This window comes from Capricornis sumatraensis, chromosome 10, assembly GCF_032405125.1.
Source record: "Capricornis sumatraensis isolate serow.1 chromosome 10, serow.2, whole genome shotgun sequence".
NCBI lineage: Eukaryota > Metazoa > Chordata > Mammalia > Artiodactyla > Bovidae > Capricornis > Capricornis sumatraensis.
The window spans coordinates 42,759,147-42,776,271 of record NC_091078.1 but is presented as its reverse complement, the minus strand read 5'-3'; the positions used below and the strand labels follow the sequence as shown (position 1 = coordinate 42,776,271).

The 17,125-nt window shown below is 53.2% G+C and overlaps 1 protein-coding gene across 1 annotated transcript in view; it reads right to left on the bottom strand.

Annotated features, from left to right (window-relative positions):
- Nucleotides 1-17,125, bottom strand: part of PGBD5 (piggyBac transposable element derived 5) — a 97,570-nt gene that overhangs the window by 38,925 nt on the left and 41,520 nt on the right. The window contains exon 2 of the mRNA XM_068983087.1: nucleotides 2,962-3,389. Within this exon, the coding sequence (XP_068839188.1) occupies nucleotides 2,962-3,389 (428 nt within the window). The remainder of the gene's footprint in view (nucleotides 1-2,961; nucleotides 3,390-17,125) is intronic.

Sequence of the window (17,125 nt, the reverse complement as noted above, 5' to 3'; positions counted from 1 at the left end):
TGTAAACTCACCCAAAGGGTCACATTTGCTGGAATAAAAAGGAGACTGCAGGGCAGAGGGTGTGTGTGAGGGTGCTGTGTGCTGAGGTGGGGTGTGTGTACAGTACTCCCAGAGCCACTCCTGGGAGTCAGGAACACAGCAGCCACATGTCTGGTGGAGACGGAACAGGGGCTGTTCCCACTGGTCTCACAGGTAGAGTGAAGTCCCGTCAACAGAGCCCTGAGCCCTCAGGGGAGGTGGGCGGTGACTCGCAAACACACCTTCTCCTTGAATGGAATGTTTCAGAGCCAACTGGAAAGCCAGGAAAGCTTGAAAGTTTCCTTTGTTTCACTTAACAAAGACATATGTGATGCTGATGTTTCGGTGTGTAAGGATGAGGAGGCCTTCACGGCAGAGGCTGAGCGTGTGCCCAGAGCCACCACATCAACAGCCCACATTGGTAGGACCCCAGCTCATAGGAAGGCCCAAGGGTGCTCCACACACTACATGCACACTTACTGGTCTCATCCCCTTTATCTGACAGCCTCCTGACAGAGCTGGCTCAACAGGGGCCCAGAGTTGGGAGGAAGAGGAAATTCCAGGTGGTCATCAGCACATTGGAAAGCTGACCCCAGGGATTCTGATTTCCCCTCTGCCTCAAGTTCTGTCTGTTGGGTGGTCTGTACTAGGTACTGTTTGCCCCCCAGACTCCCTTTCCACCTTCTCACCCTGCACTGGGGCCTGGAGGGCAACCTCTTATAAACCACATGCTGGGGCCCTGCCCCCAAGGCCTGCCTTTTGTGGCTACAAGAGAAGGATGAACAAGAGACTAGGGGCCTGCCTGCCTGTGCCATCCGCCCCCTCAGGCTGAAGCCATTGCTCTCCCTCCTCAGCACTGCAGCTTCCTGTTGTTGCCAGCCCAAGGGATCGCCACCCTGATGATCCGCCTAAACCCTGAATGCCCACAGTCCCTGCTTCCAGTTCTCTGTAACTGCCCTTCGAGAACACAGCGTTTGTTTCCTGCTGGGATCCTGACCACCACATAGAGCATGGGATGGAAAATGGTAGCAGCAAGAACAAATACCTTTGCAAGTACAAAGGTGAAAAACTAAATAAAATTTAAAAAAGAAAAAAGCAAAGGGAGGGGAAAAACAAAAGAACCTAACACGGCCAGAGAGCCACTTCCCAATCTAAAGCTCACGTCAGTCCCTCTTGTTTCAGTGTCATCAACTGGATCCAAAGGAAAGATGAGGGCAGCAAGAATAAAGTGACCACCTCTTCAGGGTCTCTCCTCACAGCCGTCTACGGGCACAGGAGGGCAAGATCCGGGGGGCAGCACTGCCCCATCACAGCACCCCTGTGTGGGCTGGGAGGGGTTGAGTCCACACAGCTCAGAATTTGCTAGTGGGTGCTGAAGGTGCCCACTGGCCAAGCAGACCCCAAGGCCACACATGCAGGTGGCCATGGGGATCGCCTGGGATGTAGGTCTCAGTGTCCGATGCTGCTGCTCCAGAAGGATCAGAGAGCACGGGGTCAATACCTGACAGGCACACAACAAACAAGGGTATAATCACGGGTATAGCTTGTTTTAGGGGCTGGAAGGGCCTTCAGCAGCCTCATCTTCAGGCTGTTAAATACTAATTACCTAAGGAGCTGGTTGGTTAACTCTCAAAAGACACTTAGACTTAGCAAGCACTCAGACCTCTCCAGCAGCCCTTCTAATGTTTGACTCCAGTATGGTCAGAATATTGTTTTTTCCCCTTGTGTCCCAGCCAATGTGTCTCTGGTTTGGCTCATTTTCAACCAAGCAAATATTCAATGAAACAAACAAACAAAAAAACCACGCCCAGTCCTGTACTTGGTCCTGTAGGGCCGGTTATATAAGACAGAGGTTGTCTCCCCTAAGACCCCATGTCTTGGTAAGAAGGAAAGTGAAGGCCAAGATCAAACACCATTTGCTGCCCTGTAAATAGCGGCAGGATTTGGGAAACCAGGAATCACAGGGGGCCCTGGAGCTGGGAAGCCTGCAAAGGCAGAGAGGGCATTATCTTCCCCACAGAAACCCCATGCTTTATCTTCCCCACAGAAACCCCATGCTAAATCCCTGTGCAGTGAATATAGGATAGGGAATTTGGAGGGTATCTCTAAGAGAACCGCAAAAAGAGCTTGAGGCTTATTACAAAGGCCCTTAAGGAAAAGCATAAGGAAGTTTAAGTGTACAAATGAAAGAGAAGTAAGATTTTTCTCTCCATATGGAAAGTCAGAGGGAATTTGGCTCACTTAGGCCAGGAACCTCCTGATGATCTGGTTAGAGCAATCTCTGGTAAACCTTGTCAGTTTACCAGACCAGCCGAGCAACTTTGAGGATGACTTCTGGAACTTTGTCACCACAGCCAAATGCGACTGCCATAGTCCACCGGAGGCCAGGGCTGGGAGCCAGGAACTGAGAGCAAACACAGCCCCATTTAGGTAGTGAGGAAGGTGAGGGGCTGTGACAGTCAAGCTCATGGCTGACAGCTGGCTGCAACTCCCTCAAAGACACTCACTCTCCATGCACGCCGGGTACCCAGCGCTTGAGCCACTCCCCTGGTCTGAGAACGCTGGACCCCAGTCTCCTTCCCTGCACCCCTAGAAGGCCGCTCGCTTTCCTTCATCACCAGCAGGTGAGCACGGTACTCAGAGAACACAAGAAAACGAACACTACCCTGCAAACCACAGCTGAGAAAGAAAGGGTAATTAATGGAGAGGGAGGACGAGGAGAAACGAGGAGGGAAACGCTCTCGGAGCAGAATGCTAAATGCGGTTTGGGGCCGTTCTTCCATCACCTTCCTCTGATCAGATGGGGACGGGAGGGGTTGTGGCCGCGCAGGGATTCCCCAGAAGTGACCTCGGGATACAGGCGGGATGGGGGAAGCCACGGTCACCACCGCCTCCCTGCCCGCTGCCACCCCGGGAGGCCCAGCCCGGGGCCCACGGCCTCACCTGGGTTTGGGAAGGCCTGAAGGCAGAATCGAAGCCGCTCTGCAGAGAGTCCAGGAAGGGCTGGACCTTATAGAGGCCGTGTGTGGTCTGGCTGGAGCGGAAGGCCACGACGTGGAAGTACTTGAGGATCTTCTCGAAGCGGGCCTGGCTCATGACCAGCGCGAGGCTGCGGTTGCTGTAGAAGCCGCCGCTCCAGATGCTGAGGACCGACTCGCAGTGGGAGGTGCTGGTGGAGATGACGTAGCCCAGGAACGCCTTCATCTCCGGCAGCGTCACGTCCACCCAGGCGCCGTCGCTCCCGAACCGCTCCTGGAACTTCTTGGCGTACAGGTTGGTCTGCACCACCATGTTCTTGAGGACGTTGTCAGGGACGAAGAGCTGGAAGAAGTCCATGGCGCTGGCGCTGGGGGGCATCTTCCGGGTGGGACCTGGACAGGCAGGCCAAGCGCTACTGCTGCGGCCACCGCGTCCCCAAACTGGGCCTCCGCCCGAGCGCCACCCCCCCCCCCCACGCCCTTCCGGGAGGACCCAGATACCCATCCGGAAGCCATCCTGCCCACCCTCCAGACAGGACACCCCGCCTCTGCTCTCTCGACCCCGTGTCTCCCCTGAATCCTGCACACGCCTCCCTGTCCACCCCCACAGACCCGGCAAACCCAGAAACATGATCAGAAGAGAGAGACGCACAGGGGAGGGCAGCGGAGACCCAAAGGCACACTGAATTCTGAACAAAGAGCTCGGCAGGTCTTTCTGGCTCTCATTTCCCTGTAAATTAAGGTGACTTTGGAATGCTTTTTACCACTTGGGGCCTGAAAGATTCCATTCAGGTGACAGCAATTTATCAGGCACTCTCTACCTGGTGTCTCTAAATTTATTAGTAAATAAATCTGAAGGGGCTTATTTAGATAATTTCACCAATGCAATAAAAATAGTTTTTACAGATGCAGGGACAGTCTTTAAAAATACACACACACATACATACATCCTTAAGAAACATCACTTTCAACTCCAGGTAAACCAGGCTAACAGTAGGTAGAGACTTAAAGGAGACAAGCGTTGCTTCCGTTGCCTCTGTATGTGCTAGGCTGTGCTTAGTCACTCAGTTGTGTCTGACTCTTTGAGACCCCATGGACTGTAGCCCTCCAGGCTCCCCTGTCCATGGGGATTCTCCAGGGGATCTTCCCAACCCAGGGATGGAACCTAGGTCTCCCACGCTGCAGGCAGATTCCTTACCATCTGAGCCGCCAGGGAAGCCCTCATGACTTATAATCAAAGCTGTGCAAATTTTTCAGAACTTTAACCCCAGCCCCACCCCAACCTTTCTCTACTGAGAAACACCTTTTCTACAGCAAAACTAAGACTGACAATGTACAGGAGACATCCTAGCTCTTACTAATAAGTTCAGATGGGAAGATTTGGGAGGTGAAATCCTAATTTACTTCTCACTGACTGCACAATCTTGGGCAGATTTCATCTCTCCTGTTCGTAAAATGGGCACAGTGAGAGCAGCCTCACTGGGCTGTCTGTGGGGCAGGATGACTGGAGGGTGCAGGGAAAGCACCTAACACAGTGCCTGGCCCTACAGAGGTACCTATGACTAGGTGACCTCTACTGAGACGGTATCCACAGGAAGCCAGAGATGGCGGGCTGAGGGCTAGAGAGTGCTTTAGTTGGCCTCGTTTTACAGAAGAGAGCAAGGCCCAGAGAGCAAAGTGGCCACCATATCTTCTTTCCTCAGTCATTTCTTAGAAGGGCTCCGGACAGTCCTGGTGCAGCAGGCATCGGCCCAGGCTGACTGGACAATGAGTCTGGGAAGACGGCCTCTGCTCCACAGCCACCCTGCTTGAAATAATTTTATTTCAGTGAACCTTATAGCTGCTGGTGGGTGAAGTCATACATTATTCAGGGGTAGCTCTCAAAAAGGAGGAAAACCAGCATTTTAATTGCTACATCACGCTGAGTAAGCAGAATGAAATCTTCTCTTCCAAAAGTTATGTTTAAAGTCATTTTGTTTCCCAGGCTACTTCAAAATGAATTCACACAACAGATCCAGGCCTGGCCAACTGCTTAATGGGAAACTAGGAAGTAGCAGATACACTCTTAACTATTTAATTCGATTTACAAGCAGCCTCTATGGCTTTCTTCAGTAGTTGTGATTCTTCACATGTGAAGTGTTGTTTTGGGCAGTCACTGGGAGGGAAGGAGGGCAGGGAAAGTGGGTCCCTGCCATCTACTAACAGAGTCCTGAAGGTGGGCAGATCCCCAGCCAAGATGAGACTCCCCCACTTTTGATTCACTGACCAAGAGTTTTTCCAGGGATTAACTGTGCAGTCCTCCCATCAGCCCATTCTGCAGGTGAGGAAACAGGAGCTGAGGAGTGTGAGGACAAGCCCAAGGCCACCCACCACTAAGTCCTTACAGCGGTGACCTTTGACACACAGAGCCCAGGGCCAGCCCAGTAGCCTGGTGCTGCCTGTAGTTACAAACCCCATCGTCCTCTCATCCAATGGGGACGTGGCTGTCTGCACACAGCAAGTGCACAACTCAAGCCAGATGCTTAGTCCTCACACCACAGGACCTCCCCCCGCCTCTGCAGTGGGCCAAGAAGGGTCCCAGAGCACAGCCAGGAGCAACTCTGGAGGGAAAGGAGACTCCACCTTGCAAAAAGGTAAAAGTAGCATGGAGATGGGGGAGAGAGCAGGGAGGCTGTGGGTTGGGGCGAAGAGCAGTGCCTGCCCAGGTTGATCCTGGTGTCCAGCTAATATACTCACACAGCCCTCTCCCCCTACCACTTCCACCCCTCCATGGTGCCACCATGCCACTCCTTCAAGGCCCATCACCACCACGAACCTGGTTTCCTCATCCTCCAGGGGATCAAACCCAGGACCCCAGAGGCCCACAGACCAGGGGCACTGACAGGCGCTCAGCAAAGCTCCACCCCCAGTGAGGAAAGCAACCTCAGCAGCAACTAGAAAAGCAGACGCCCCATTTGTAAAGGAGACTGTCACTTGAGGGTGGCAGGGAATATCACACTAGGGTGTCGCAGTCCCCTCAGCAATAGAATGGAGTAAGAGAAGTATTTGGTCTCCAGAAGTTCTTGATGTGGCGAGGGAAGCAGGCAATGGAGAGTGACCAGGTGATGTCTGGCTGTGGGAGGCTGTGTCCACAAGACGACCCTGAATCCAGATCCTGGGGACAGGTCTGTGAGGCTCCCTGAAGGGGCCATGTGGGATAGGCTGTATGGGTGTGGAGGCATCAGCCTAGAGGGCTGGGGGTGGGGATGTCAGAGTCTTTCAGGCTGAGAGACCATCTCGTGCAGAGGCCCTGTGCCCAGAGCCAACGGCTCCCATTTGGTGGACTGTGCAAGAGGGCGAGCAGCTGGAGGTGTCAAGGGGCACAGGGCTTAGGCTGGCCCCAGGGCTGGGCCAGTGAAGCACCGTTAGCACGGGGACCACACTTGAGGAGGGTCCCTTGCTGCACATGGAGTGGGTGAGGTCTGGGGCTACTCCTGAAGGGAGCTGGCAGAGCAGGTGGGTGGCCCAGGCACGCCCCTCTGTTGACTCCCCACCCAGTGTCCTCCAGGTGTGCTGGGCACAGCCAAGGACTACAGGTGAGTGAGGCTGTGGGGGGCTGAGCCCGGGGTTGGAGGCCTCCTTCCAACAGCAGCCACATTCACTTCTCACTCATTTGTACAGGATAGGCAACAAAGCTTCATCCCTTAAATAGTGCCTGGACTGAAATCCCAGGTTCCCACTATCCCTCCCCTTTGCTCCTCCCTGCCAGTCCCCCAGTTCTCTCAGTCAGAAACCTGAACCACCATGAACCCCTGGTCTCCTGCACCCCTTATCTCCCCCACAGCACGTCCTGGCCCACCTCCACACTGCAACCAACCAGCCCCTGCAGCTCCCCTACGCACGTGGCTGCTGCCTCTGGCCTGAACAGTGAAAACAGCCTCCCCCAAGGGCATGCCCCCTCCCCAAATAATTGATGGAAACAGGGAAATTATTTTAAAAACACAAACTGAACCACAGTACTCTCCTGCTTAATGAAAATACCCTCATGCTTTTTCACTGCACTAAAAGCAAGTCCACATTCCTTGCAAAGCCTTTAGGGTCTGGGGCCCTGCGTGCCCTACCCCCAGACTCATTCTGGACCACTCTCCATGCCGAGCAGGCACAGAGCTCACAAGCAGAGCTGGTGCCAGGCCTGGGTCCTGGCGTCTCCTTCCACTGCAGGGCCTGCATCCCCTTGGCCTCCAGATTCATTATGCGTCCCCTCCTTTCGGCTTTCCTGCCCCCCCGCCAGGGCTGCTCATCTCAGCCCTCACTGGGTCTCCCTCCTTGTGTGTATCAGCCTACGGGTGTTTTGGTCGAAACTCACTCTTGCTTTGTCTGCTCTGCTGTCCCGCCCTCAGAGGTCAAGGCTGTCGTGTCACCTTGCATCCTCGGAGCCCGCTACATGGTGTGTTTGACACATCCCTGCTGAGGGTGGATGGAAAGGAAGTGGTGGAGGAAGGAGCCACGCTCACCAGGGAGGGGAAGCTTCAGTGCTGAGCCCCCTGGGCAGGGTCTGGTGTCAGGACAACAGCCCCTGTGCTGATGTGCCTGGTGGACAGGTCAGGTCGGCCAGGAGCTCCTGTGTGTAAGAGAAGACCTAAACGGGTGGGCAGGGCAGGATGGGGCTGGCACACCACTGGCCATACCTCCTCGAGGATACCAAGGCAAGGTGGCCAGGTGAGCCCTGGGTGGGAGACGCTTGGTCACGGGCATGATGTGGGAGGGGGTGCATGACAGACACGCACCAGGTGCCCAGCTCGGATGAGTTGGCTTGGGGTCTTGTTGGGTTTGATTTCCTCACTCTCTCCCTGAACTGAAAGCAACTGCTGGAGAACTCCTCCTGGCCCTTCTGCATCTTCTGATGTCTTTTTTCCTCCTCTCTGTCACAGCTGCTGGCTGTGTGACCTTGGGCATGCCAGACTACCTCTCTGTCTTGAACTGAAGAACCACCCTAGAGTGAGGAGAAGTCAGACAAGAGCCTGTCTTGCCCAGTCTGCCCTAAGGCCCACTGAGGCAGGTCCCAGTGCCAAGGAAGCCGCTCCTGCTGCTCCCTCCTTCCACCCACCGCACCAAGCAGACCCAAGGCCAGTGGGCACCCCTCATGTGGCACTGACCCCCACCTCCGCTCCATCTGGAAGAAAAGGCTGGCTTTGTGTGCTTTTGAAAGCACAACCTTTTAGAGACTGACACTTTCATTTTGAGATGAGATTTGCATTTTGCACACACTGGCACTTTTTGGTACAACTAGTCAGCAGTGTGGCAACATACATGAGAAACACAATATTTTTAATTAATGATTTAAAAATAATAAAATAACTTCTCTCCAGGCCAAATCAAACAGACGTAAAAATATAACTGGAATGTCCTGCATTGTCACGAAAGTATTCCTCTTGTCTAAGACATGAAAAGAAACTTAAGGCTTGGGACTTTCCTGGTGGTCCAGTGGCTAAGACTCCATGCGCCCAATGCAGGGGACCTGGGTTCCATCCCTGGTCAGGGAACTAAGATCCCATATGCCACAACCAAGGCCTGGTACTGCCAAACAGGCAAGTTTTGCCTGGAGTACAAAATAAAGCAGGGCAAAGGCTGACAGAATTTGCCAAGAAAATGCACCAGTCATAGCAAACACCTTCTTCCGACAACACAAGAGAAGACTCTACACATGAACATCACCAGATGGTCAATACTGAAATCAGACTGATTATATTCTTTGCAGCCGAAGATGAAGAAGCTCTATACGTGCCAGCAAAAACAAGATCAGGAGCGGACTGTGGCTCAGATCATGAACTCCTTGTTGCCAAATTCAGACTTAAGTTGAAGAAAGTAGGGAAAACCAATAGGCCGTTCAGGTATGACCTAAATCAAATCCCTTACAGTAGAAGTGACAAACAGATTCAAGGGATTAGATCTGATAGACAGAGTAGCTGAAGAACTATGGATGGAAGTTCGTGACATCATACAGGAGGCAGGGATCAAGAAATCACGTGACAAAGCACTGGTACAAAGAGAAGGGATGACATGCTACCTTCAGAAACATTCACTGCATGAGGCACACACACACACATGAGAAATCACCTGTCCCACAGAAAACAAGGCTTACGTGTGATAGGCAACACCAGTGTCTTGACTTCAGAGCAGTCAACCTGCTCTGAAGCATCTCCTGGGTGTTCACTGCTGGGCAGAGGTGCTGTGATCACCTCCACGTGCACCGAGCTGAGGCAGCCACCCTCCCCCGGGTGCCCTCCTGTGGCTCCCCTAGGTCCAAGGACCTACTGTGTCCTCTCTCTCTGGAGCAGCGGTTTTCTATAGTCAAGCTCAGGTGCACAGACCATTCTTCAGACTCAGTGAAAAGAAATCAAGTCAGACATTATTTGTACAGGCAGAACAAGGAACTCTGACTCCTCTGATCAGATCTGGTTCTCGACATAAGTAGTGAGGTAATAACAAGTCAGGAAAGGTTGTAAACTGTGTGCCTGGCACAGTGTTGCCACACAGCAGACTCAGATGTCAGTCAGATGAATCACAGAAGTCACTGTAACTGCAGTCCCTTACTGGCAGTAACCCAAAGGCCAGGAGATGACAAGGCTATTCTGTGACGGTTCCTGTGTCTGTGAGTCCTTCCACAGACACTATTGAGAAAGCGTGGCCCCGGCTCCCTTCCCCACCCTCAACCAGGCCCACTCTGCCCCTCCATACCAGGCTCACTCTCAACCCCCCGGGCCTGGACCAGGCTCATCCCACTGAGATCTTCTTCCACCAAACCCACAGCTTTCCCTTCTCCTTCGAGCTGAGGAGGGAGGTGTGTCTTAAGGATGGGCTTGTGTACAGCTGGGGCTGGGGTGGGGAGCTGTCCTGCTCTGGATTCTGTGTCTACCTGAACCTCCGGGAAACTGCTGTTTCTCTGGCTTGCAGTTTTTCATTGGTAACTTGCCTCATCGCCCTTCCAAGACTAATGCAACAATAAAACAATGGTGTAAGTAATTTTTTTTAATTTAAATTTATTTTAATTGGAGGCTAATTAATTTACAATATTGTATTAGTTGTAAGTAATTTTGAGGAACATAAATAATCGTATTAGTGAGTCTCATATCATGATTCTGAAATAGCTGCCATCTAGCTAAGCTGAGGCCCTGGACTGGTCCCAGCTCCATGACTCGGCAGGCGAGTGACCTTGGGCCCATTCCTTAACCTCTTTGTCTTGGTCTGTTTGGGCTTCTAGAACAGAAGACCACCGGCTGGGTGGCTCAGACAACAACATTTTACTTCTCACAGTTCTGGAATCCAGAAGAGCGGGTCAGATCATGTGCAGGCAGATTCAGTGTCTGGCGAGGGCCACCTCCTGGTTCACAATGGGTGTCTCCCTGCTGAGACCCCCGGGCCTGAGCACCTCCCCACGTCCCACTTCCTCACAGGGCAGGCATTGGGTTTCAGCACATGAACTTGGGGGCACAAGCGTTCAGTTCACAGCACTCTGAGCTGCAGTCTCTGTGTCGGCAAAGGGAAGGTAACAGTAGTGTGAAATTCACATTGGGAGGGAAGATGAAGTGGGGCAACGTATGTCAAGAGCCTCAGGCGCCTCTCACACAGCTGACACCCAGAAATGGTGCACCATCACCTGCGGACAGCATCCCAGAGCCCTGCATCCTGGCTCCGGTCCCTCTCCCCGGAGTTCACTTACCGACGGCTGTCACCAAACAGCAGCCTTGGTGACCGCATTCTGTATTTCCTCTAGACGCTGCGTCTGTTTTTCATAGGAGGCTATATTTTTAAGGCTCTGCTTGGATACAGAAAGGACAGAAGTGTTTTTCCCCACTTAGGGAGAACCTGGTGGGGAGGAGCCATCCAGGGTCCATCACATCCAGTCCCAGTTCATGTAGGACAGCTGGCGAGGATGGGCCCCCAGAGGCTGCGTCAGCTTCTTCCATCACTCCCCAGCTTTCCCTGCCACCAACACACCTACCACAGCTCTTCATCTCCAGTCATACCAGGTTTGGGCTCAATCTCCACCCACCTGGGGCACTGTTTCCTCCTCAGGCTCCTTCCCCAGACCTACCTCCTCCTGTTCATGAGGCCTCAGCTGAGCCCACTGAGGTCCCCAACTTGCCCCCAGCCCTGGCCAGCTCCAGCTAACGTGGCACCCCCACCCCCGGAGCATTCCAGTCCCTCCTCTGTGAAAGGAGACAGGGAGGGACCATGCTGCCAGGTGCTGGGGGAGAAGCAATGAGAAGAATGTCACCATCCCAGGCTTCAGGTGCGCCCTTGACAATACAGAAAACCGACGTGCCGCTGGAGCGTCTTGTTGGCAGCAGGTACCACAACTAATGTGCAACCGGCCACACGGACCCTGCAACAGCCAACGAAGGAGGTGCTGGAGCGCCCGTCTCACAGCTGCAGGAGCTTGGGCTTAGGGGAGGAACCCGCTCAAGGTCACCCAGACTGGGGAAGAGGCAGCGCCCGGCCCCTCCGCCCCCACACATGGAACTAAGACTCCCTGGGTGGCGGGTTCCTCTAGTTGTGTGGCTGCTCATGACCCTCCACGTACGCGATGAACTTCTGACTATGAGGATGGCTTTGAGGCGGGGCCGAGGCAGGAGGAAGGAGAGAAAACTGAAAGCTGGCCATTGACAGATCCCGTGGGCTTGGCAGGTCTTCTTTCGGCTGAAGGAAATTCTTAGAACCGAGTGTGCTGCTCAGGTGAAATGACCCTTCCATGAAAACTGTGCAGGTGGTGGGGGCCTGAAGGAGCGTGGCCAGAGGTCGCTGCTGATGTACACATAAGAAATCATGGATGCTGTTAGGACATTGTCAGGGAAGTTAGGATGATTTAGCCACTTACAGTGACTCTTGGGGGAGAAGTTAACAGGAGTGTATGTAGAGTCTGCAGGCAGGGATCTCTGTCTGTTCCCTGTTGCACCTTTACCATCTAGAACACTGTTCATAGAAAGTGCTCAGCAGACACCATGAATGAGAGAATGAAAGTGGATCTTTAGGATTTGAGGGCAGTAAACAGAGGTCAAAAGCACCCAGGGTTAGGGTTAGTGTACCCAGCAAGGAGATCAAACCAGTCCATCCTAAAGGAAGTCAACCCTGAATATTCATTGGAGGGACTGATGCTGAAGCTGACACTCCAATACTTTGGCCACCTGATGTGAAGAGCCGACTCACTGGAAAAGACCCGATGCTGGGAAAGATTGAAGGCAGGAGGAAAAGTGGACGATAGAGGATGAGATGGTTGGGTGGCATCACTGACTTAATGGACATGAGTTTGAACAAACTCTGGGAGGTGGTGGAAGACAGGGAAGCCTGGCATGCTGCAGTCTGTGGGGTTGCAAAGAATCAGATGTGACTGATCAACTGAACAACAACCTAACGAGGGAGACAGAAGACAAAGGGGCAGGTCTTGGAGCCAGGGACCCCTTTCAGGCACCTGTGTGTGTGTGTGCACGTGTGTGCATGTATGTCTGAAGAGGTGGGTGACCCGCGCTGCCCAGACCACATATTTCTCAGGATTCTAGATGTGTTCCTTTGTGCTTACCTTCAGATGAGATTAAACACTGTTACAGGATTCACATATTTCATAAAGGTCACATGGCAGCCTGCCCCCAGAGGGTGGTTTGGAAGGTCAGATCTGGACTTCTGCTCCAAGGCCCAGCCCGACCTGAGCAGCAGTATCAAGGGTGTGTGTGGACATGGCAGTCATTACATCAGTGATGGAAATGACACTGGGCCTGTGGGCAGGGGCGTGCCGGGACTGCTGGCCTGCACTCTGCTGCCCGCTCCCCCTTCAGCAGGCAGCGGGCTCCGCCTAGTCCTCGCGTGTAATGATGGGGAGATGGGTGGTACTGGACTCCCTCCCCATGTCAGGACATGGGTGATAGCCCCCACGCTGATTCTCTCAGGCACAAACCCTGCCTCCCTCCGCACCCTGCTCTCCTGGCTTGGAATCACAGGTGCAGCCATTACCTCCTTTTAGAGACTTGCTGGCCACCTAAGGCCACAGCCCAGGTCTGCGACCCCCCCAGTCTTCTTCCTTTCCCACCAGCAGCTGCTCCGGATTTCCTCGAGTGTCCGTGTGCTGTGGGGACAGGGCGGGGTGCTGCAGTGTTGGGAGCAGCAAGAGCACAGGGGTATAGCTTCCACTACCCTGGGACCCCACGGCACACCAGACACACAGACAGACAGATGGCAAGGGCTGCTCTCAGCACAGCTGGCTTAGGACACAGAAAGGCCCAAGGAGTCGCCTCGTCCTGAATGCTGAGGCCCACCCCGTTCCCTGCACCCTCATCCACACCGATGGGAGAAGAGATAAGGAAAGGGGAGCTGGGATGGGCAATCAGACACCAGGGTGGTGGGAACAAAGAGAAAGCCTGGGCAGGGAGTGAAGAGCACAGCCAGGGCTCCTGCTTCTTGGTGTGGAGGCTGGATGGGCATGGGCCAGGTCCTATAGTGCAGACACAGGAGGGCAGACAAGGGCACTAGGGCACCTCGGGCAGAGGCTGACCCCAACTCACTGGTCACCCCTTCCCGCTGTTTACCCCATCTCCAGGACAGAGAGCACACCCATCTCACTTTCCCATGAGGGAACAAGGACCAGAGAAGGTCCCTGTCACAGTGAGTGACCAGGGATGACTCTGGCCTTGAGCTTCCCAGCAGCCTCTCAGGCCACAGTCAAGAGCTCAGCGACACAAAAGCTGCCCAGGGGAACATTTATCAGTAAATAGAAATAAATCATGTTTATTCCACTTAACAAAGACACACGAGCCTGATGTTTCTGTGTGTGAGAAGGAGGTGGGCTCCACACGCAGCAAAGCTGAGCGCGCGTGTGCGCGTGCCCAAAGGTGCCCCCATGACAGGCATGTTGGTGGAACCCCAGTTGCGGTACAGGGGTGACCTTCGTGAAGGCTGGCCGCTGGGTCCCCAGGACCTCCCTTCCCTTCGTGTCCAGATGGGGCCAGACATCTGCAGACCCTGACCTGGGCCTGAGCCCACCCACTTCACAAGAGTTCCACCATCCCCTGAGCAAACCCACTTTCCAGCACCACCGCCCCGCTGACCCCACAGCACGAGCTCAGACAGATGTCTGCTTTTTCAAACTGCAGTTTGCTTTCCAACACAAATGCTATTCTTGTCGGCCATCTTGTGGCAATGTTATTTCTTCCTGTTTTAAATCATGTAGTTTCAGGCTCAGTTCTAAAGAAAACGCAGTCATTGGTAGGATGAAGTACCCAGATGAGATCCACTCTGGAAACGCACTGCCTGGCATCATGGGCACCTTCGCCCGGTGGCGTCACCGACTCAGTCTCTGGCCACTGGAAAGACAGCTATCTAGGGCCTGAATTCTAAATGGTTCAGGGATAGTCAAGAAAATACTCACTCCCTGGGGAACCGAAGGCACAAAGGTGCCGCCACCTAGCCTATGCGTCACAGAACTTAAGAAACCAGAGCAACCTGTTAATTCCACACTGTACCTAAGCTTGAGGTGTCCGGTACAGGGAGGGGACACTAATCTTAATTCAGGGCTGGTGATGTGCCTGGAGTGGCGCAGGGACTCACATGTCACCACCACGTTTCTAAGGAAGTTTTATGGGTTAGGAAGGACAAGTAGAGTGAAGTGAAGTCGCTCAGTCGTGTCCGACTACTTGCGACCCCATGGACTGTAGCCTACAAGGCTCCTTGGTCCATGGGATTTTCCAGGCAAGAGTACTGGAGTGGGGTGCCATTTCCTTCTCCAGGGGATCTTCCCGACGCAGGGATCAAACCCAGGTCTCCCGCATTGTAGGCAGACGCTTTATCATCTGAGCTACTGGAGGAGTATAGATCCAGGACCAATTGTTCAGTCATAGCCCAGGAATGAGCCCAAGTGGCCTCCTGACCCCATGGTGCTGCCCTGTCACAAAGGCATGCTGCTGCCAGGCCCCACATGCCAATCAAGGCTGGGCACCAGCTCCTGGGGCCTGAGAATGAGGATGCTGATGGTGGGGTGAGAGGCAGTAAAAGGTCCCACTGCAGGGCAGCCACCCCAGCCAAGGTGGTGACCTCCATCACCTCAGCATCTCCTAACAAGTGAGCAGGGCTTCCAGGCAGAAGGGCTCAGGATGCACAGCAGCTGCCCCTCTAATGAGGAGCCCAGAAGAGCGCTCAGCTCAGCACACCTGTCCTGTCACACCCTCTCCCACCAGCCCCAGTGAGACGATGCCCTGACCGTGTGCACACAGCAGTTTTGGAGCCACTGAGTTCTTTAGATTTCTTTCCTGGTAAAGGGTGCTGCCAACCCATGAGCAATGCTTGCTGTGGGTCCAGGTGGCCACATGCAGGGCCACCATTATAAGTGATCTCCATTTTTAATACTTTTCTGAATGTGATTTCTAGAGCTGGTGGGTATAATTAAATATATGGCCTTTAAAATTAGAAAAAGAACAGCAAATGATATTTTAAAGAATAGGTACTTGAGGTCCTGATGTCCTTCCAACTTTTCTTTCAAGGCAACGGGTTGGTTTCATTTTCAGAACCAGAGTGTGATTAGGGGGCTTCCTAGAATCCTTTCTACAGTGATATTCTGTGCATCGCAGCCTGTCTGCCTAGGAGTGAGGCTGAGGCCCAAGCCCCCTTTCTGGAGCCTGCAGCTCCCATGCCACGGCTAGCTGCCTTACAATACCCCCACAGGACAGCGAGGGCAGAGGGCACTGGGGTAAGAGCCTTTCAGGTTTCCAAAGGCTTCCACCCCCTTTCTCTTTGGGATTTCACTTCCCCTGATCTAAGTTTCTAAGAAAGAATGAGAGCAGATAAGCCAAAACACCCAACTTATGGAAACTGAATGCAGTCCAGACCTTGGGGGTGGGGGGGTTAAATTTTTAATGAGGCTGGAAAAAATATAAGAAACCCCCCCCAACTGCTAACATGGTAGTCGAATATTTGCTTATGTTTTCCTTTGGTTATAAATATTCCTCTTTATAACCAACGGTGTTATTTGTCAAGATTGGGGAAGAAAAGGCAGCCTGAGCAGATACTGGCAAAATGCAAGCAAGAGCCCCAGCAGAAGGGGGTTATTCCAATGAAGGGAGAGGTGCGGGAGCTCTCCCACCCCATGCTCTCATCTTACAGTCAGCTGTGAGCTGCTCCCAAACTCAGGTTTGACATTTAAGCGAGGTTGACATCTCTACCCTGGGTGCTATAGATGCACCAAGGGGAAAACTCTCCATCCTCCCAACCACTTACATGTGAGAGCAGCTTTGAGTTTTCATCTGAGCTTTCCCATCCTGTTTGTCTGTTTTGAAAAAATATAGACAAAGAAGCCCACAGTGAAATGGCGAAATATCCAGGAGGATGTGGGGAGACCTAAGAGCGTCTCTCTTCCCCTTCCCAAACGTGCTCCAGTGTCAGAAGCTACTGTGGGTGCTTCTACACGAGATGTTTCTCATCCCCCGTGACCACCAGGGCTGACAGTGCCCTTCTGGCAGCAGCAGCGTGGGTGTGCATCTGACACCTGTTAGCTGTGCGACCATGAATGAGATGCCTCCTCCGTGCGCCTAAGGCTACCTACCTCACTGAGGATTAAAGGAGTCACGACTTACCAGGATGCACTCAGGAACCAAGGGTCATTCCTACTCTTGCTGCTGTTGTTATTTTCATTGTCAAGCCATGGCCTCTTCGTGTGATGTGGAATTAATGGGAGCAGAGTGCCATGAAATGTCCAAGGTGGAATGTGCAGACTCCTTCCTTCCTAAGGAGGTACAGTTCCCAGGAACACTTTACAGAGGAGGAGCTTTATGTAGTTTCATGAGGACAATTCGATAGAGAGAGCTTCCCATGCCACCAGGGAGGCCGGCAGCTCCCTGCCCCCACCAAGCCCTGGAGTCGTCCTGAACGTCTATGAGAGGCTGCACCTTCCTGCACTGAGCTCCATCCACCCAACACGATTTTTACATTTTGAGGTTCTGGGTGACTCAGAAAATATAACCACCACCCAAACCAGCAGCTCCGTTTACAAGTGGACAAACTGAAGGAGTGGGCCCTGGTCCCCGCTTCGGCATCCCCTGGGTTCTGCAGTTGCCCCAGGGCTGTCACTGTCATCATTCAATGATCTGTTCACATTCCTGTTACTCAGAATT